Source organism: Artibeus jamaicensis, unplaced genomic scaffold (genome assembly GCF_021234435.1).
Source record: "Artibeus jamaicensis isolate MK-2021 breed Jamaican fruit bat unplaced genomic scaffold, CSHL_Jam_final contig_519, whole genome shotgun sequence".
NCBI classification, from domain to species: domain Eukaryota; kingdom Metazoa; phylum Chordata; class Mammalia; order Chiroptera; family Phyllostomidae; genus Artibeus; species Artibeus jamaicensis.
In genome coordinates this window covers 32,299,468-32,317,772 of record NW_026521871.1, presented here as the reverse complement: position 1 = coordinate 32,317,772, position 18,305 = coordinate 32,299,468, and the positions used below count along the sequence as shown (strand labels likewise).

Below are 18,305 nucleotides of genomic sequence, written 5' to 3'. Positions count from 1 at the left end.
ATGGGGTAGGAAGTATCATCTGCAGGTGCGTGTGTGCACACGCATGTGCAGTGACAAACTGAGGCACAATGCAGCTAAGTGACTTGCTACAGATCATCTCCCTAGTGAGTGGCAGAGCTGAGATTTGAGCGCAGGCAGTCGGGCTGGGAGGCTCTCTCCAGTCTACACACTCAGGCACCACAATACAAATTCCGAGGCGCCCTGGCTGCAGTTAGTTCAATGTGAGTACCAAAGAGACCTTGACTGTCCTGGTAAGCGAGAGCAACAGGACACTCTCGGCCAGCACACCAGAGACACTGTTCAGCACTAAGGCCCAGAAACAGAGCTGGAAGGAACTCCAGTTCAGGTGACGGTCACGACCTGGCCCATCTCAGCAGTTTTCAGATGATGACAGTGTCTCCAGCAGGGTGGTGGACAGAGCTGGGATCTCGAGGACGAGTGGCCCTTGCTCTGTGACAACAGCAGGCGCACAGGCCATGGTGTTGGGTGGACGGAGGCAGTGGGCACTGAAGACGCTCACCCTGCACCCCACTCCCAAACACAGGAAGGCCCGGGGAGCCACTTGCTCCACACCCTGTGTCCCCTCCCCCGCCAGAGGCCTTTGCCCAGGCGGCAGAAGAGCCTCGCTACTCCTACTTCCCTGAATCACATCCTGCTTTGCCTCCATGCTCTTGAGTACCCAGCCCTACAGCCCAGCCCTCAGCCTGGACACTTTGGAGTCAAGTGACGAGTCAGGGCTCCTTAGAGTGGCCAGAGCTTTTGACAGTCCCCTTCCCTCTGAAACGCCGATGCTCGTTGCCTGGAGTGGATGCTGACACCCCCACCAGGTCGATGGCCCCTCTTCCTTCCCACTGAATCCATATCAGGAACTGGACGTTAGGGGCGTCATGCTAAGTGAAATAAGTCAAACAGAGAACAACAAATACCATGCGATTTCACTTATATGTGGAATCTAAATAACAAAATAAATGAACTGAAACAGAGTGATAAATACAGAGAACAAACTGATGGTTGCCAGATGGGGGGGGGTTGGGGGGCTGGGGGAAAAAGGTGAGGGGATTAAGCAGTACAAATCGGCAGTCACCAAATACTCACGGGATATAAAGCACAGCATAGGGAACAGGGGGGAATTACTTCATAAATTATAGAACTGTCTAACCACTATGCCATACATCAGAAACATAAAAAGATATTGAATGTCAACTGCAATTGGAAAAAACAGCAGAAATAGCTGACAAATGATCTCTGCTTAAAACTTGACAGAATTCAAAACAGGGCAGAGGCCGGAACAGCACTGTGGACCATCGTCAGGCCTGTAAGTCAGGTGAGGGGACTGTCAAAAGCATGCGGAACTCTGGGGTCCCATGAGGCCGGCAGCCAGAGCCCCGGGGGCGCCCTGTCTCCCCACTGGAGCTCCTGTGTCCCCAGCACTGATCTGTCCTTCTTCCAGACTCCCTGCGTCCTCACAGCGTTCTCCATGCAGGCAGCCTTCAGCCCAAGACTGCTTGTCAAGAAAGGATGGCCCAGCCTGGCCTTGACCCACAGATTTCTTTTGGATTTAAAAGTCCAAACAAGGATAAGAACTACCATCTGCTTTCTAGCAGTTTCACCCGAGCAGCCTTGGGATCAGTCTGCGTGGTGTTCTCTCTCCTGCCCTGGGGGTGGCCTCCCCACCCAGGCTCAGCCAGGAGTTAGTCATTGGTGTTTTCTTTCAGTCATTCAACAAGTATGTACTGAGGAGTTGCTGCTAAGGCCAGAGACGACGGGGCCAAAGGAGTGAAATAAAGGCAGAGAGGCAGGACTGGGGAACGGCGCTATACCCCTAAGCAATCCTAAGCACATTTCCACAGCCGGCCCACCCAGTCCACCGTGGACACAGTGGTCACCAGTGCCTTTGTCCCCAACGAGAAGCCACCTCCTACATGCAGTGTTAAGGCGGGCAGCCAGGACATGGAACACAGAAAGGTTTCATTTGAGACGAAACTAACGATTAGTCAGGAGACATACTTAGGACAGTCTTTAACACATTAAGTAAATACGCTGGATATTCAATTCCCGAAAGCAGTGGTTTTCCTGACCATTTTCAGTTTCAAAACCCGACCTGGCTGGCCTGAAGGAGCCAGGCTGCAGGCCTTGGTAAGGTCAACTGTGTCTTAAAGTAAAAATGCTTTCAAAGTAACGTTATTAAGAATGTGTTTAAATTGTAAATTTATTGAATAAAGATATATAGGCTGCTGTCAGATAATTTAAAAATAGCTTTTATTTCACACACGAAATCACATTTTCATATGATTAAATAAATATATGTCTATATACTTACAGAAATCTATACTGACCAATTCAAGGTACATCATGAGACAATCAAACAGTATTAATAAAGGAAAATCAATACAAAAGTAGTTTAACTGATGAAGTCTTTGCAAAAAGTTTATCACTGAAGTCTGTCAGGTGGTTTTTCTTTTATTCTCCAGCAAGTCACAGTTCGTGGCCTTTTAAAAAAACAGACGAAGTAGAGGGAAATTCATCTTGGCACAAATCGCAGAACATAAAGTCTTCCTGTCCAGAGGGAATCTCACTACCTCCTCCCTTCCGCCGTGGCCCGCTCCCTACCACCACTTCTCAAAGCAGATGTGTTCTTTGGGCACGTGGCTATTTGCTAGTTGCTTGGAGAAAAAGTCGGTCATCGGAGGTGGACCACAAATATAGAACAAAGTCTCTTTGGAAATATGATCTCTTATCTCCTTCTCTGTTATTCTTCCTTCTACCAAGAAAGAGAATAAACACCAAATTAAGCCAGACGCATTTGTACTGAGAGACGGAGCGACTCACTGCAACTCCACAACGGTGCTGACTTTCAGTAACTCAAGCTCAGTGAGTCCCGTCTTGAGCCATTCACACGACGGCCCCTGCTGGCACCTGGGGCCAGTCTCCAGCATGGCCCGTCTCCAGGCTTCCTCAACTTACGGCAAGTAAAGCGGGAAGCTGATCGTAATGCCCTCTTCGGAGAAGAGCATGAACTTACTGCTCTTTGATAGAGATTCAAAACTGCCTTCAGCGCAGTAAAGAAACTGTTTTCGTGAAAAACCCTTCCAGGCAGGAGAAACCACAAGTAATTTAAATGACCATTGATGGCAAATGGCATCGATTCTGTCAAGGCTGGAATATAAATTCTTTGCATGCATGCTACAGTGATGATGCAAAGGCCCCCCTAAAAAATGTGGAAAGTAAATTTTTAATATGGGCAGCAGAAAAACTGGACATATTAAGTAAATCCGACTAAATCCCTCCTTATTTTTCCATGATGAATCACTTCTCAATTCCCCAGGTAGTGATATCCCCAGCCAGCAACTCCAAAGAATAAAGCGTCTATATTCAACCAACTGGCACACCCACCAACTACCTGGAGATAGTCAAAATAGCTTTAGGGGACTCACCCGTGATGTATGGCTGGAGTTCGGCACTGATTTGTGTAGTTTGCTTTGTAACATGCAAACTGCATGCAATCTTCTCAGGAAATTCATTTACTAAATCAAGGATATTTTTCTGGAATGTCAAACATACTTGGTCACACTACAACTTTAACAAATCAAACCAGATGTGCACAACCACGGACGCCCAACCTCGCCTCCCATTCTACACACGTCTGCCGCTCTCGCTCTCCACTTAGAGAGATATTGTTTGCAGCCTAGCAGGCCAGAGCATTCAGAGTACAGAGGCCTATTTGGCTTTAATTGAAATCTGAATATGCTAACAAGCATATTACTAACTCTCCGGGAGTTTTTTCTTTTTCCTTTTTCTCAAGCTTTGGCAATTAAGCAGCAGTTTCACTGACCACAGTTGTGTCTTTTAACTGTTTCTGTTCTTTTGTTCATCCTTGCAGCTGCAAAGCAATCCGGAGTGAAAGCTGCCTCCATCAAATGCACTTCGTGTCAGCAGATGCAACTGTGGGGGGTTTCAGTGACCCAGCTGGGTCTGCACCGTCTCACCTACCCCTGCAACCTGGGAGCCCACCGGTGCGTCTCCTGACTCTGTGGCGACCTTGCAGTCCCTCCACCTCCATGCTCCAGCCCCCAGGCCTGCCCTGGCCTGTCCTGTCCCATCACTGGGAGCCTCCTCAGCTGGCAAGATGTGCTGGTTGGTTCTCCCTTGAACATGATCAGATTAAACTATTGCAGAGAAGACAGAACTGAGAGAGGAAGGTTCTGTGGACAACTGGTACCACAACAAGTTTGCTCACAGCAGGCTACAAAACATACCTTTCTCCCTTACCTTAAAAAGGAGTTCGCTGGTATTTTTTGCACTATAGAACAGCTTTATCGTTCCTATCTCATATCCACTCCCTTTGTTTGCCCGTTCTCTGTGGAGATCCGCTGAGTGCCGCAGGATGGAAAGCAGAGGGTTAATTCCGACTCCTCCTGCAATCAACACGAGGTTCCTGGAGGCGTCTGCAGGCTGAGGGTCAAAGTAGAACTCTCCACCCACTCTCACGGCCACTTCAGAATCAAGTGTACACTAGGCAGGAAAGAAAAGATCCTTGAGTCCTTTGTAGCACAGGTCTTAAACTCAATGTTCTTTAGTAAAAACGACTGCGTCTACCTCCAGCATTTTTATCAGTATCAGGACTATTTTTACAGCTTGCTCTCAAGGTTCCCGGGGCCCTGTGAACTGATTCCACTTGGCCATTACACAGACCATTTGCTACTCTGCCTTGTGATCCACACTCACAGCCGCTTCGGTACTGAGGCTTTAAAAAAGACCCGCTTGAATAATGTGGCCATTTGTTAACTGCGTCAGTAAGGAACTGGGTTGTGAAGAGACACAGGGGCCAGCTCTTAAGTAGGAGTTTCCTCTTCTGAGAGGCGCTCCTGCTCTGATCAAAGCCACGGAGCTGAGGGAGGCGGCATGGGGCAAGTGGCACTAACTGCAGCTGCCCTGGGCTCCTTAGAGCTGAGGAGTGCGGGTGCCGGGGGCTTCCTCCTGGTCGCCAACAGGGCACAGCCAGACTTGCCCCACAGACCGAGGCCAGCGGCCAGCAGGCAGCACCATGCAGTCCTGTTCCCTCCTCCCCAGAGCAGCAAGAACAGGAAACCTGAGGCTTCACACTGGGGGGTGAGCACTACATACACCTACCCACAAAAAGTACCCACTGTTCTGTGAGGTCACTTACCCCAGAAATCCCATTGGAGCTGAGTGCACTGTTTTCTTCACAGGGGAGATACTGCCCCTGAGGGAGCTCTTTTGAAAACTTGTATGACACTTTTCCATTGCCATAATTTCGAGGGCCCAACTGGCATTTAGGACCAGAGATGCCAGGTGTCCTAGGCAGTTAGCGGTATCCTGGAGAAGGCGCCTACTAAGCTGACGGCTGAATGTGCAGGAATTTCGTGAGCCAGTATCTACTGCTAGTCTGACATCAGCCATTGTGCGAGTGTTCACAGAAATCAGCCAACGTACAAAGCAGAGCTTTTTTCACTCAGAGCCGGTTTAGCAGCACACCATTCTCTGCAGTGCCCAGCTCAGACTCCTGAGTGACCCAGGGGACGTACATGTACAGGTGAAAACTGGTTTGTCATGATCTGAGACTAGGCTCCAACTCATTTTACAAAAAAAAACCTCAAAGTTTTGTGGGTTTAACAGATCTAACATAGTCTCAATTTTCTAGAATGTAGCCACCGTGCCAACTGTACTTTGTGGTACTCGGAATTTCACCCAGCGCTCTGGCGGGTGTGGCTCAGTGGATTGACTGCTGGCCTGGGAACCAAAGGGTCACTGGTTCCGATTCCCAGTCAGGACACAGTCTGGGTTGCAGGCCAGGTCCCCAGTAGGGGGCATGTGAGAGGCAACCACACAATAATGTTTCATTCCCTCTCTTTCTCCCTCCCTTCCCCTCTAAAAATAAATCAATAAAATCTTTAAAAAAAACAATTTTACCAAGCATATTCACTATTCTGGAATCCCAGCTGGTAATGTGTCTGTGGTCCTTCAACATACAACAACCTGGACCACCCGCATCTGTGGACAGTGTGTTCATGGCGATCCTACCCTGAGGAAAAGCCATCCGACTATGTCATTCTCGTGCATCTCCTAGTTTAGATGTGCCCAACTGTTTATATAACGAACTACATTATATCTGGTTATGAATCACTTCCCTTTATTTCTCCTTTGTGTTACACTTGTAGAATCACTTTTTGTTTTAAATTTCACTAGGACGTCTTGTTAACATGGACAGTTGGGTAGCAGCAGGGAGTTTCCGGAACTGGCCAAGACAGGGTGGGGGAGGTGCACTGAGTGCAGCAAAGGCTAGAAGGATGGACAGACAGGGCCCGAGAGACCTAAAATCTAACAAGGTAATGGGACAGAAAAGGAGCCCCTGCACCGGGCTTCAGCAAGGAAGGGGGATGGTCTTTGAGACAGGAGCCCGCCATTCTCCCAGCTTATGGCACCTGAATAAACCTCTTTCCTTTTGCACCAGCACCTGTCGCAAGAGCCTGGCTCCCCCTATGGCAGGCAGCCAAACCTGCGATTTGGTTACAGTCTCTCTAAGCCCCTGGCACCTTAGACCTTTCTTGGTCTAAAGTTCTGCAAAGTCACCTTGACATACACTTCTACTTCATGAGTATCTTTCTTAACAAAAATTAAATGTGGTCTGTAAAGATTTCTGGCAGTGAGAAAGACCAGCGTGTCTGAAGAGAAACGTCCCTTCTTTAGGGACCCTCGCCATGTGGACAGAGCTGTGACATGTGAGACACCCAGCCTTATTCACGCATGTCCAGTGACCACATCCCAGGAGAATCCCATGTGTGGTGGCCTCAGGTTACAATAGGATCCTGAGGGTCATGTTTTAGAGCAAGGGTGTCAAACTCATTTTCACCGGGGGCCACATTGGCTTCACGGTTGCCTTCAAAGGGCCGAATGCAATTTCAGAACCGTATAAATGTAACTACCCCTTAACTAGGGACAAGGAGCTCACTCAGTGCTGCGGCCCGGCTGGATCTGGCCCTCGGACCTTGTGTTTGCCCCCTGGGTCTTAGAGGGTCTTAGAAAACTTGGTGGTTTTAAGTTATTCACTTCTATTTAAAAAGTTCCCCATAAAAGGAAGTCCTCAGGCTCAGGGGAAAAGTGTTACTATGTAAAACACACTAATTTTATTTACCTATTTATTATTTATGTTTTGTTTGTGTTTGGGTTTTTTAATCCTCACCCAAGGACATGTCAATTGATTTTAGACACAGAGGCAGGGAAGAGAGAAACACTGATGTGAGAGACATCAACTGGTTGCCTCCCATCCACACCCCAACCGGGGATCAAACCTGCAGCCTAGGGATGTGCCCTGACCAAGAATCGAACCCTTTGGTGTTCGAAGATGATGCTCCAACCAACTGAGCAACCCAGCCAGGGCACAAGTGGTCATTTTAAAATGCATGTTTATTTTTGTATCATTTTAAGCGTGCTTGGGAACTGCTTAAATTTTGTGCAATAAACTGTATTTGCTAAAAAAAATTTTAATGTGTTGATTACATTAGCTTTGGATTTTGTTTCAGGGTAGTTCTAGAAAGGGCAATTGGATCTAACAGGGTTGAGAATGTGTAGTCTGGAGAAAAAATGCAGTAATCTGGGAGGCAGAAGACACTTTCGATCACAGCCCCCATGAAATCCAGCAAGCCCCTCTATTTCCCTGAGCCTCTGTGGCCGCATCTGGACAACAGGTCCCCACACCTGTGCCGCTCAGCCCGCAGGCCGTGGTGGGTGCTACCTGACACACGTGGGGATAACTCCCTGTGGGAACTGAGCTCCACAGTGGAGGGCACTGCATTCACTGCAGCTATAAAAGGAAAAGCGCTGGGGGTGCCGCTTCCTTCTTTCCTGTTACTGAATAAACCAGAATCGAGAAAGAAATTTACATTGAAAGAGTAGGTTTGTTCCACTACACACTCCTGACATACATCGACCAAATAAACTCCCCGCTAAGAAGCAGTAACGCACCGCATGCCCCCAAAGACCAGACCTCCAGCACCCACGCCTGGCACTGGGCACGGCAGGAAGTACTTCCTGACCTCACGCAGTGAAGCTGTTGAGGCTCCACCGTTTAAGTAAGAGTTACTCAAAGAGAAACTCTAAGAAAAAAACGAAACATTATTTGAATTCACAAAGCAGGTCCTTATTGGTAAAGCACTGCTAAATGAATGAAAATCCTTTCTCTGAGGGGAAAAAAAGGCTGAACTTAACTACTTTAAATACGCAGATTTTTACATGAGGATGATAAGCAGTTTTCATTTTTGACAAAAGAAATTAGCAGCAAGGGAGCAATCTGTTAGTGAGAACTCAAATGCAGGCCCCTGAATGGTCTACCCAAATGCTATGAAATACTCCTTCCTTTCAAGTCTGAAAAACAAGACTTTATGATACAAGAGTCTCTGCCTGACAATGGCAGCGGATTTACTCTCTCTACACCCTGCCTCCCCCTCTCGTTCACCCGTGCACTGATCTCTTTATCTGTGAGAATCTAAGAGTAAAGGAGACTATGAAATGAGAGGGAAAATCTCCTCAAATGGTCATCTCAGCATGCTTAGTAATGACAACAAACAAAGCCTTTAGGTTATTGTTTTTAGAAACCGCAGTATTTTCAACCCTAAAGTTGGCAAGAAATCGTGCTCCAGGGAAAGATAATACTCAAGAAACCTGTCGTCTCCTTAGTGACAAAATAATCTTCAGGAGATCTATCTTCTAATTTGCTAGCATCTGGAAAGAATCAAAAGCCATCTTTGTCTTCTGTTGATCAATAAAAGCTGCTGGGGTAGCATGGACACGAGGCTCACAGTCTGTACAGCACAATATGAAAGTGAGTAAAAGGACACTACCTTCAATTACACAGCCATGTATCTAATTTGAGTATGGATTTTCTCCTTGCGAAATAAACAACTTTCCCACAGCAACTGGAGCAGAGGCACAATAGCTGTCTAGAACCCTCTACCCTGCCAGGAGTTTGAGCCAAAGCAGATAAAATAAAGGAAGACGTTTATGGCACTTCATCCCACGTCCCAACAGAGCAGCCTGCTGCCACCCGGACGCTCACGTGCCTCCATTGTCCACTCTCACAGCTTAATAAGACAAATTCTCGGGAGGAACACAGCCACCTGAGAATGGTTCCAAGAAAAATCTGACTCCATAAAGGCCGTCTGCAATTCCCACTGGGCAGAGCGGAGCAAGCACTACAATTAGGATGTGCATTCAAGCAACGCGGCTTGGAGATTTTCAACAGCCTCTAAGAATAAGTTCCTCCACTGAAATGCCAATGAGGCATGAAACCACACAGGGAGCTATGGACCAGGACCAGGTCAGGTCACGTGGGAGGCTGACAACCGCAGGGGCTCGTGCACTGGGGGCCGGGTGGCCAAGCTCATCGGAACAGCGAGCACTGGGCACGTGAACACCTTGCTCGTCCCACCCCTGCAGCATCTTTTAGAGGCTCGGAATGTAGCCTGGAAAGAGTGACGGGTGAAAATCCAGAGGATCTAAAAAGGAACAAGGAGGCTGAGGTCACACTGAAGGAAGGACGCAGAGGTCACAGGATAAAAATGTGGCACGGCACATTTACGATGGAACTGCCGGGGCAGGCAACGAGGGGTTATTCTGAACATACACATCTTGTCATGTTAACCACCCGAAGAACATCTATGGTGTTGCCCCACAGATCTAAAAATCCTTTAATTTTAAAATTATTTTACAGCACAACTACTTTTGGTGCACAGTTCAGTGAATTTTAACACATACATAACATAGATCTGTGTAACTACCACCAGAATCAAAGTTAAAAAAAGTTCCCTCACCCCCCCCAAAAAAAGTCCCCCGTGCTGTCCCTTCATGCTCACGGCCCTCCCACACCTCACCCCTGCCGACTGCCGATCTGGTCTCTGCCACCGCACTTTTGTTTCCCAGAGGGGACATCCAATGAGGCCACGCAATACCTAACCTTCCAGACGAGCTTCCTTCACTCAACACGTGCCTCTCAGCGTCACCCACCCACGCTGTTGGGGGCTGTCAGTAAATAGTTCTTCTGTTTTTACTGCTAAGTAACAACCCAGTGTATGAAAACATCACTGTTTATCCATACACCTATTGAGGGATATCTGGGGTGTTTCCAGTGTTTGATAATTATGAGTAGAACTGCTATGCACATTCAGGTACAGGTTTTTACATGAACAGAACTTTCCTGTCTCTGGTATGAAGACCCAGGAGTGGTACTGCAGGGTCCTATGGTACGTGGACATTTAATTTCATACGAAACTGCCAAAATGCCTCCCAGAATGGCCACAGTATTTTGCATTCCTGATAGCAATACGACAGATTTATACTTGCTCCACAACCTTGTTAGCACTTGGCCTTATCAACATTTTAATTTTAGTCATTCTAATAGGTCTGTAGAGATATCCCACTACAAATGGCTTTACTCTGCATTTCCCTAATGATTAATGTTAAAAGATGTTAAACACCTTTTCGTTTCTTATTTGCCATCCTTATCCTTTTCACTAAAGTGTCTCTTTAATCCTTTCACCATTTTTATATTGTGTTTGTTGTTTTTATTGATTTTTGAGAGTTCTTTATATATTCTAGATACAAATTCTTTGCTGGGTGTCTAAATTGCAAATACTTTCTCCTAGTCTGCAACTTGTTTTTTTTAATTGTTAAGTGTCTTTTGAAAAAACAATTTTGTTTAAGTCTATCAAACTTTTGTGGATCTTGCTTTTGGTGTCATGTCTAAGAACTCTCTGCCCATGCTCAAGTGCAGAATATTTCCTGCGCTTTCTTCTAAAGCTTGTATGGTTTCATGTTTTAGACTTAGGTCCACAACCTCTTCTGATTTAACACTGAATATAAAGTATGAGGGGTTATTTTTTTGTGGGTCTAAATTTGGACAGACGACTGTTTGAATACTATTTATTGAAAGGGTTACCCTTTCTCCACTGACTTTCTTTAGCACCTTTGTCAAAAATCAAACGGCCATATGTATGTCCGTTTATTTCTGAACTCTTTCTTCCACTGATCTGCGTGCCTCTCCTTATACCAATACCACACTGTTTTGATTACTGTAGCTTCACTTTAACTTTAAATTTGAGTAATATGATTCCTCCCATTTTAGTCTTCTTTTTCAAAACTGTTTTAGCTATTCAAGTTCCTTTGCCCTTCACCATATATTTTAAGATCAGTTCTTCTACATCTCCAATATTTGTACCAGTTCAGTCCTTTTTGGTTAAAGGGGCTAAGAAAATGCCTGGGGTGGGACGGGCTGTTGGTAAATACAGCAGACACACCCAAGAAGTGAAAGAGATGGCAATAAAAAACACACGGGTCAAAAACTAAAATGACAAATGACTGGCCTGCCCTGAGTGCATCCTTTGTTATCACAGTTCTAACAGGCAATGACTGTGCAGCTTACGCAGGGCTGCGTCTGGGTCCCCTGAGGAAGCATGAGTTATCAATAGCCAATGTTGATTCCCCCTCCAAGTCCCGTGTGAAGAACTCTCGAGAGACTGAGGCAAAGAGGGGATGGCAACACAAGGTTAGTAGCGCTCAGGTCTGGGCACGAGCAGTGTATAACAGGGACGGTCTTCCCTCCAAATAATGATGGAATGATGGTTCCGTTCCCTTTATTTAGGACAATTAGGACAAAAAGAGTCTGATCTGTAGACCTACTATTACAAGCCGTACAAAGAGCCAATCAAAACCTTACATGTAAAGTAAAATGTTTTACTCTTATAGTATATTCAGATAAATACTGTCTGGTGACCCAGAGGAAATTTCCAGATCCTGAAGTATCGAGTCATCTTTAATGCACCAAAAGGGTTCTGCTTCTTTGATTTCTTGGAATTCTGGATGCAAGGAGGCTCTTTGTGAGCATGCACCCTTCTCACTTGGGCCTAGGTTTCTCAGATTGATCCCGACACAGATTCTGCTGGAGGCGGCGATGTCCTAGCCTGCAAATTTAAACAGAGATTTGCTCACCTGATTGTGAATCCACAGAGCAGGAGGGTGGTTCGTATACTTCACTGCCAATTCTATTATTCTCTCTTGTTCTAGCAGGCGGGGGCTGGAGCATATTGAGAACCCACCAGCCACAGAGACTCCTGGGATAAAGAAATCAATCCTAAAAGGAAAGACAAGTAAAATATTACTGTTGAAGCAATTTTAAAAGTAGGCAGTCAGGTAAACAAAACTGACAAACTTTTAGCTAGACTAAGAAAGAAAAAAAGAGAACATTACTAAAGTCAAAAATGAAAGGAGGGATATCATCACCAACCTTACAAAAATAAAAGATTATAAAGGAATTCTGTGAACAACTTTTTGACCAAAAACTAGACAACTTAGGTGAAATGGATAAATGTCTCAGAAAGACACAACTACCAAATTGGACTCAAAAAGAAAGAGAAAATCTGAACAGGCCCATAAAAAATTAACTGAATTACTAATTTTAAAACTTCCCACAAAAAAAGGATGTGATCAGGTGGTATCACTTGTGAATTCCACCAAACCTTTAAAGAATAATACTAATCTTCCACAAACTCTTCCAAAAAAAATAGGAGAAAAAACCCACTTCCTAATTCATTCCGCAAGGTCACTATTACTATTACCCTGACACCCAACCCCCAGAAAGTTATCACAAGAAAAGAAACTATAGATCAACACTGCTTATAAATAGAGATGCAAAAATCCCAGGAATACAAGGTTGGTTTAACATCTGAAGAGCAATCAATGAAATACACCACTTAGAATAAAAGACAAAGCCCAATGACCATCTCAACAGATGCAAAAAAGGCATTTGAAAAAAATTCAACACCCTTACATAATAAAAATACTCAACAAACTAGGAATAAGTGGGAACTTACTTGACCTGATAAAGGACATCTACAAAATACCCACAGCTAACACCACATTTAATGGTGGGAGTTCCCTGCTGAGAACAGAAATAAGACGAGGGTGTCCGCTCCCCGTAGATCTGCTCAGCACTGTAATACAGGTTCTGATTAAGGCAATTAAGGGAAAGAGGAAGGAAGGGAGGGCGGGAGGAAGAAATAGCATCCAGACTGGAGAGAAAGAAGTTGCAGAAGACACGATGTTTTACACAGAAAATTCTGAGTAATTTACTAAGAAGATAATAAAACTAATTAACGAGACAAATAAGGATGCACGATACAAGATCAATAAAAAAGATCAAGTGTATTTCTGTACACGAGCAATGAACAATCTATAAAAATAGGCAAATTTTATACTTTAAACTGAGTGAATTTTATATGTAAAGTGGGTCTAAAGAAAACAGTTTTAAAAGGTGAAAAAGACAACAAAAACTCACTGGCATATAACTAACCAATAGGCTGATGTGGCTTTCTAAGTTACAAAAATCTTATGTTTCTTTTCTTCTAACCATACTCCTACCAACTAGAACAGTTGGAAGTTTCAGGCCTTCAATAACTATGCCACGGGAACCCTTTTTTTGGTGGGGTCCTAGGAAATGCAGCAAACTTCATCACATTCCAAAGGAAGAAAAATTTTTTAAAACCTGGGACCACAAGAAAATTCTCCTCTCCATGTCTAGGAAACACACACATCCAGTCTTGATGTGTCGCAGCCACCAAGGAGCAAAGTAAAGTACCATTTTCCCCCGGTTGTTTTCCTACCAGTAGCTTACGTGAAAAGCACATGATGTCCTCTACTGATTGGATCTATGACCTTAAAAGATGTTTTCTTTTGATCTATGACCTTAAATATCCGGTCATTTTTTACAGTCTTAAAAAACCAGTTCTGGACTGGAAGTACTCCAGAAACGGTCCCTAGCCTGCTTTTGCCTATATTTACTTGACTGTTTCCCATGAACATCTTAATTTCCCTTTCATTTCAGACAAGACACAAATTTTAAAAGGCTGTAGTTAACATTTATTAACAAAGATGCTTGCTATATGCTTTCACAGAGGAGTTATATAGCATCTCCACAGCTTCCACATTAAAAAAAAAACACATCAATGAGCTACTTTATGGCTTCATCTCCAGAACTATAGCGCCCTCTGCTGCTTGATGTTGGTAAGGACCATTCTCAGGTGAGTGAAAGGAAACCCTTCTCCAGAAACTTTGGAAAGACACTTTTAGAAAAAAAAAGGACTCCTTCAATAAACGTTACAGAAGAATTTAAATGACATAAAAACCTCATTTAAATAGATTTAAGAAAAAGGCAAAACACATATTTAATAAAACATCTGCCCAAGAAAGAACTGCTTTACACACACACACATATCCTTGCAGGATTAGCACTGTCGGAGCTGAGAGCTAAGGCACCCACTGCACCTCCAGATGCATGAGTACACGAAGGGTTGAGAGAAAGAGCCCAGTTTTGCGTGAACCACACAGATCTGCAGCCCACTGTGACACTCCAGGCTGCCCTGTCCTGCCCACAGATGCAGCCCCAGTGCCCAGCTCACAGCAGGCATGAAAACCAGGGCCAAATGACGAGGCTTTCCCATGAGATCTCCAAATCCTTCAGTCCTCAGCCATGGTCCTCAGAGTCCCACACTCACGTCCAGGGCACACGCCATAGACGGCCCCTGCCCACAACGTGCAGACAGTACGCTTTGCACCGGAAATAAAGATGGGAGTATGTCTCGGTTCCTGCCCTAAATAAATTCATCCTAATGAGAGGAAAATTAACAAACACATACAATTAAATGGGCTATGACAAAGCCTGCCTGGCAGAAAGAAAATGCTCATCCTTTGAAATCTGTCCAGAAGTACTTGTACTTAGCGTAGATTTCTTCACACATGCCAGCATATGTGAACCTGCTTTTATCATGAAAATACTGATAAGGCCACCGTTTTACTTTTAAAAAATCTGTTTGGGGGGGTGGGGAGCAGTTGGGAGGGTGAGGAGAAGACCAGCTGAATAGTCAAATCCAGTAGGGAAGAGGAATTAAGGAAGACTTCACAGAGGAGTCTTAGAGGACACACAGTGCTCACCGGACGAGCGACGGAAGAGGACAGACTGACCCAGAGGGCCGCACTTTCCGTGGGTGGTCACGTGGGAGGCAGGGCACGTGGTCACACAGGTTGTACACACTACACACAGCGCCTGTGCTGGCGGGGAAGCACAGTCTTACTTCTCTACTTTCTCCCCTGTTTCCTCCTTCTCTTGGGACTGTCCAGTCACTTTGAAGCACAAAAACTATGTTGTATGAAGTCAGAGACATGCCTTTCTCTCTCCCCTCTTCCCGTGCCTCCCCCCCAGGCAGCGTCCTGCGGCAGCCCCAGTGTGGAGCGAGCACCACCCATTGCACACACGGGGGCAGCATGACAGTGAGACACGCTCAGCCTCTCCTGCTTGGCCTGCTGCTCCTGCAACCGACAGGTTCGCTGCAGAGTTGGCCAAGGAACTGAATTGGAAGCTGTCCCCTGGGCCTCACCAGCACAAATGATCTCTAACCGAGTAAACAATTGGCTCCGACAAAAAAAAAAACAAAAACTAATGAAGTTAAATATTAGGAATTGTGCTAGATGCTTGACATATCCCCAAACACAGGAGTATTACTATTTGCTCTTTAAAGATGCAGAAACTGCAGCCCAGAGAAAGGAAGAAACCGCCCAGGTCACAGACCCAGCAGGCAGAAGAGAAGTGACACATGAGCCGGGCGGACTCCGGCGCCCTGGGCGTGGGGCACTGGGATACGGCCTCCCCCGGGGGATGCAGTGGTGGGCACCACGAGGAACCCTGAATCTGGGAACTCCGGCACTCACACGCTGCTGGAGGGCAGTCGGTGGCAAACTCCAGAGGGCGAGTCCCAATCTCCAGCCCCAGGACGGAGGAATTCCGAGAAGGTCAAAAGCAGGACTCACCGAGGAGTTAGGTGCTAAGTGATGGACCTACTGGTGAGAGAACCCAAAGTAGTTTGGAGGCAGCTTCCTCTTTTGGCCTGTCTCTCTGGAGTGGCTTACTTGAGTTCTTGGGACTGGTTTCCAGTACAGGCGCCAGTCCCCGCTGGAGGGCCCAGTAAGAACACGGTGCAGCACGGGAAGAGCCCTGGAGGCCGAACTCTCATCTGCGTTGAAGGCATCTCTGGGATCCATGCCCAAAGCTCCAGAGCACTAAGGCAGGTCTGGAGCCTCCTGCTCAGAATCTGGCAGGTGCCAGAGGAGGTCAAGAACTCAGACCTAAGATCACGGCCCAATTTCCCACACCAAAGATAAGCCCCCGGGCACTCCCCTCCTGTATCTCTAAGCGGCAGCCCACTGACAACCCTAACCAGGCAAACCGCACAGCAGCCATACACCCTGCCTCTCCCTAACCTTGCCATCTTCTCCAAAGCCCCACATGGTGCTCACCACCACGCTGAGAATCCAAGAGAGCCGAGAGCGCAAGCCATCCCAGCCACAGCACGGAAGGAGTGGGCACCACCAACCTAAGCACACGGCCATTCTGTCACCATGAAGTCAAATATCCAGAGAAACAGCCCCCACAGCTGTGCAGCACGCCAGTGCTAAGGGAGCAATCTTTCAAAGGGGGAGCATCCAGGTGCCAGGAATGAGTGCTGAGGGACACCCGGCAGGGAACGGGTCATCACTAAACAGGCAGAGACGACCCCCCCCCCTGCCCACACCTGCCCTCTGAGGCAGGAATCGGCCAGGCACGTGCTGGAACCAGTCCTACCATCAGTGACACACCTACAGCCCCTCGCTGACAAGGGATGTGTGACTCCGACCCTGATTTCACCCTGAGGACCACATGGGACCCTGTGTCTGCGCACACCCTGGGAGGATGATGACTCCCCTCATCAGGCGACCACGGTCTGCAGGCACACCATGGGCACGGCACCATAAACCGAGGCACGGGCTTGTTCTAATCAGGACCCTGAGGACTGGGGACCGAGTCCTGGCACAATCCGGAGTCAGAGGCACGGAGACAACGCTGCCCACAGGACACAAACGCTCCCACAGAAGGGAAATAGGGAAAGACGGATCGTTACAATTAGAGTTTCCATTTGTCAGTGTAATAACTGCTCAACTAGTTTTGAAGGGTAAAAATGTTGCCTGCCCCCCCAAACAGCCCACATGCATTTAATATGTATCACTGAACATGTGCAGAGATTGCAGTAAATTGCTTCACAAACGCAAATTATTGCAATCAGCATCTTGTTTTCTAGTTCTAAATTCAAAGGCAAACTATTAACACAAGACTGCTAACTCTTGCTATTATCACACTTGCTATTATCACACATCCTCCTTCCAACAAAACCACATTTCCAGATGGACTGCCAAAATTAGTCAAGTGACCCTAAGAAATACTTCCAAGATTGACATGCCAGAAATTCATTTAGAAATGAATGCTTTATTTAAATAAAGGAAACATACACCCAAACACACCTTTCCTAAGGAAACACAAGTTGGTTTATTTACAATTCGACCTGCGCTGCAGCTCCGTGAGGCCCTTCGCAGGCAGTGGGACGGGTGGCAGGGATGTCACCCTGTCAGCGCTCTGACCGGTCCTCAGAGCTGAAGGGGCAGACTCGAGAGGGCGGGGTGCGCTGGGCCCGACGGGGGTCCCGACAGTGAAGTCGGCCCCGACGGGACTCAAGTGGTGCAGGACCTCAGCTGGGGGCGGTCAGCTCTGTGACATGCGGCCATTCCCCTTTTCGGCCCGCTGTGTTTCTTCTGTATTTGATATAGGAACCCTGATTTTTGAACTCATAACTCCGGATTAGATTACTACAGTGGGTTTTATTAGCAACCACCCTACAGAATTATCAGGGCCACCAGGTCCACGACCAGAACTACCTTCTTTGTTTCCATCTGAAAAACTCAAGGCAGCAAGTTTCACGTGTGACTGAGAGGGTTGTGGGCTCCAAACTGAGGCCAGGAAAGAAATCCAAGGCTCCAGCCTACAGCTCGCCCGGACAGAGAGGGTCCAGCAGTCTCACCCCTCGGGAGGAACCGCTGGTCACAGAAGTCCCTTCCACAAAGAAAAATAAGCCCTTCTATCTGATGACACCTTCCTGAACACTGGGAACACTTAGGAAACGGAAAAGCCACTTACCACTGGCCGGCTTTAAAGGTGAAGTCTCTATCAGCAACAAGCAGGCAGAGCCTCTTCACGGAGGGCGACTCTCGGGCTGCTCCACACACCTTGGCGGCTGACACGACCTTGAGTCAAAAGACGGCAGCGGTGAGGTTAGTGTGTGCACGACGTGAGGCCCGGGGCCCGGCTTTCCGGTAACTCAAGTGTGTGGAAAATCTACAAAAATGTGGTTTTAAACATTGCAAAACAAGGTAAAGCA

At 46.7% G+C, this 18,305-nt stretch overlaps 1 protein-coding gene across 2 annotated transcripts in view; it reads right to left on the bottom strand.

Moving 5' to 3' along the window:
- Window positions 1-2,242: 2,242 nt before the first annotated feature.
- The window catches only part of OXNAD1 (oxidoreductase NAD binding domain containing 1), a 33,075-nt gene continuing 17,012 nt past the window's right edge, over window positions 2,243-18,305 (bottom strand). For both annotated transcript variants that reach the window (XM_037143959.2, XM_037143960.2), the window contains 5 exons: window positions 18,065-18,171; window positions 12,001-12,142; window positions 4,270-4,512; window positions 3,435-3,543; window positions 2,243-2,761 (listed from right to left, as the gene is read on the bottom strand). In XM_037143959.2, the coding sequence (XP_036999854.2) occupies window positions 2,607-2,761; window positions 3,435-3,543; window positions 4,270-4,512; window positions 12,001-12,142; window positions 18,065-18,171 (756 nt within the window). In that variant the 3' untranslated portion in view covers window positions 2,243-2,606. The remainder of the gene's footprint in view (window positions 2,762-3,434; window positions 3,544-4,269; window positions 4,513-12,000; window positions 12,143-18,064; window positions 18,172-18,305) is intronic.